The following is a 1853-nucleotide window of genomic DNA, read 5'->3' on the forward strand; positions in this document are numbered from 1 at the left end:
TCAATATAAATCGAAGTATTAGCAAAATCTATTAAAATGGTGGCACAGGTTTACTGTCTTAACAGAGTTCAATTACTTTAAGGATTGAACAGCACGGATATGTTGCTGGACTTAATAAAATGTTTATCATATGTGCATTCGTCTATGTGAAAGAAACCAAACAAAACATCTTTGAAGAATAAAGAAAAATCTCTTACAGCTAACACATTTTCAAAATTCATTCCAAAATAATTGTATCCACCTTCTCCACCTCTTCTCCCTGCAACTTCACTCCTCCACTGCCCTCCCTCTCATTCACACACATGTACTCTGTCTTACTCCTACTGACTTTCATTCCTCTTCTCTCCAGCGTGTACCTCCACCTCTCCAGGATCTTCTCCTTCTGCTCACTACTCTCACCACTAATCACAATACCATTCACAAACAACATAGTCCACAGAGGCTCATGTCTGACCTCGTCCTTCAACCTGTCCATCACCACTGCAAAAAGAAAAGGGCTCAGAGCCAATCCTTGATGCAGTCCAACCTCCACCTTGAACCAGTCTGTTGTTCCTACTGCACACTTCACTGCTGTCACACTGTCCTCATACATGTCCTGCACCACCCTCACATACTTCTCTGACACACCAGACTTCCTCAAACAATACCACAACTCCTCTCTCCACCCTGTCGTACACTTTCTCTAAATCCACTGCAGGTCTGCACATCTCCCTTATGCTTAAAGATCAGTACCAGCACACTCCTTCTCTATTCCTCAGGCATCTTCTCACCTTCCAAAATCCTGTTAAACAATCTGTTTAAAATCTCCACTGCATCTCTCCTAAACATCTCCATGTTTCTACCGGTGTGTCATCTGGTCATCTCCATCCTTTACTGCTCTAACTTGCAGCACCCCCTTCCCAGCTCGGTTCCTCTGCCTGGACAATCGCTACAAATGTTATCCTTCATATTCAATTGTATTTTTAATTACAGATTTCGTAACAGTGAATGAAGTTTTTCCAAACAAAATTAAAAAGGGATTGTATCTATTGATCTGCAGGTTTCTTTGTCCACAGACACAGAGAGCGCGGAACACAACAACGTGGAAATGCGCTCAATAACTTGGGGGTTTGAAACGGCGCGCATGCGCGGAGCCTCGTGGGTAGAACAGTGCGCATGCGTGGGACGCGGACGGAGCAGCAGCCAGGAGCTAGCGCACGTTTTTCGCCGGTAACTGTAACCGCTAGCGGTCTGTTTTATAATCACCATCAGTTGTAATGATTAAATGAGTCTAGCGCTGAAAAATAACATGAATATCGAGTGTAATTGGTACCTTTATTATTGCTTTTTATTGGTCTGCCTGCTCGCGCGCGCTCGCTGTTTTGCTAACGTGCTGACTAGCATGATAGTTTTTCCCTTGCTAGCTAACTAGCTCGTTTATTTACATACTCATCATTTCTGTGCTAGTTTTTCTTTTCTTTAATATTCAGGCTTTTTTTTGTTTGTTTTTCTTTTTTTTTTTTAGAAATGGACTCTCAGAAAGACATCCCGCCTCCTAAACAGCAGCCCATGATCTACATCTGCGGAGGTGTGAAGTTATTGAACATTTTTCTGCATTACTATGAATATAAATCACATTTCTGTAGATTCTGACAGGTGTAGATTCGTGTCCTGACTCGGATAGATAACTGGAGTGTTCAGACAGCATTAGTTTTCCATGTGATGAGTGATTATAAGAGGATTATGAGGAGGATCTCTGGGATTTCAGGCTTGATCCAGTTGCAGGTGTGTTCAGAAGTGTTGAGTAAACTATGACATCCTGATGTGAAACTCCTGGTGACTGAGTGATTCACGAGCGAGTTTCTGTGTAATTG

General features: G+C 42.4%; 1 protein-coding gene across 3 annotated transcripts in view; it reads left to right on the forward strand.

Annotated features, from left to right (window-relative positions):
* The first annotated feature begins 1105 nt into the window (after positions 1 to 1105).
* Positions 1106 to 1853, forward strand: part of polr2k (RNA polymerase II, I and III subunit K) — a 1957-nt gene continuing 1209 nt past the window's right edge. Inside the window, exons 1-2 of one of the 3 annotated variants that reach the window (XM_083524662.1) lie at positions 1106 to 1209; positions 1505 to 1567. In XM_083524662.1, the coding sequence (XP_083380788.1) occupies positions 1507 to 1567 (61 nt within the window). In that variant the 5' untranslated portion in view covers positions 1106 to 1209; positions 1505 to 1506. Of the gene's footprint in view, positions 1309 to 1504; positions 1568 to 1853 lie in introns of all 3 variants that reach the window. The other 2 variants (XM_083524661.1, XM_083524663.1) reach the window with 2 other exon arrangements.

The sequence above is a fragment of the Silurus aristotelis genome (assembly GCF_946808225.1).
Source record: "Silurus aristotelis genome assembly, chromosome: 21".
NCBI lineage: Eukaryota > Metazoa > Chordata > Actinopteri > Siluriformes > Siluridae > Silurus > Silurus aristotelis.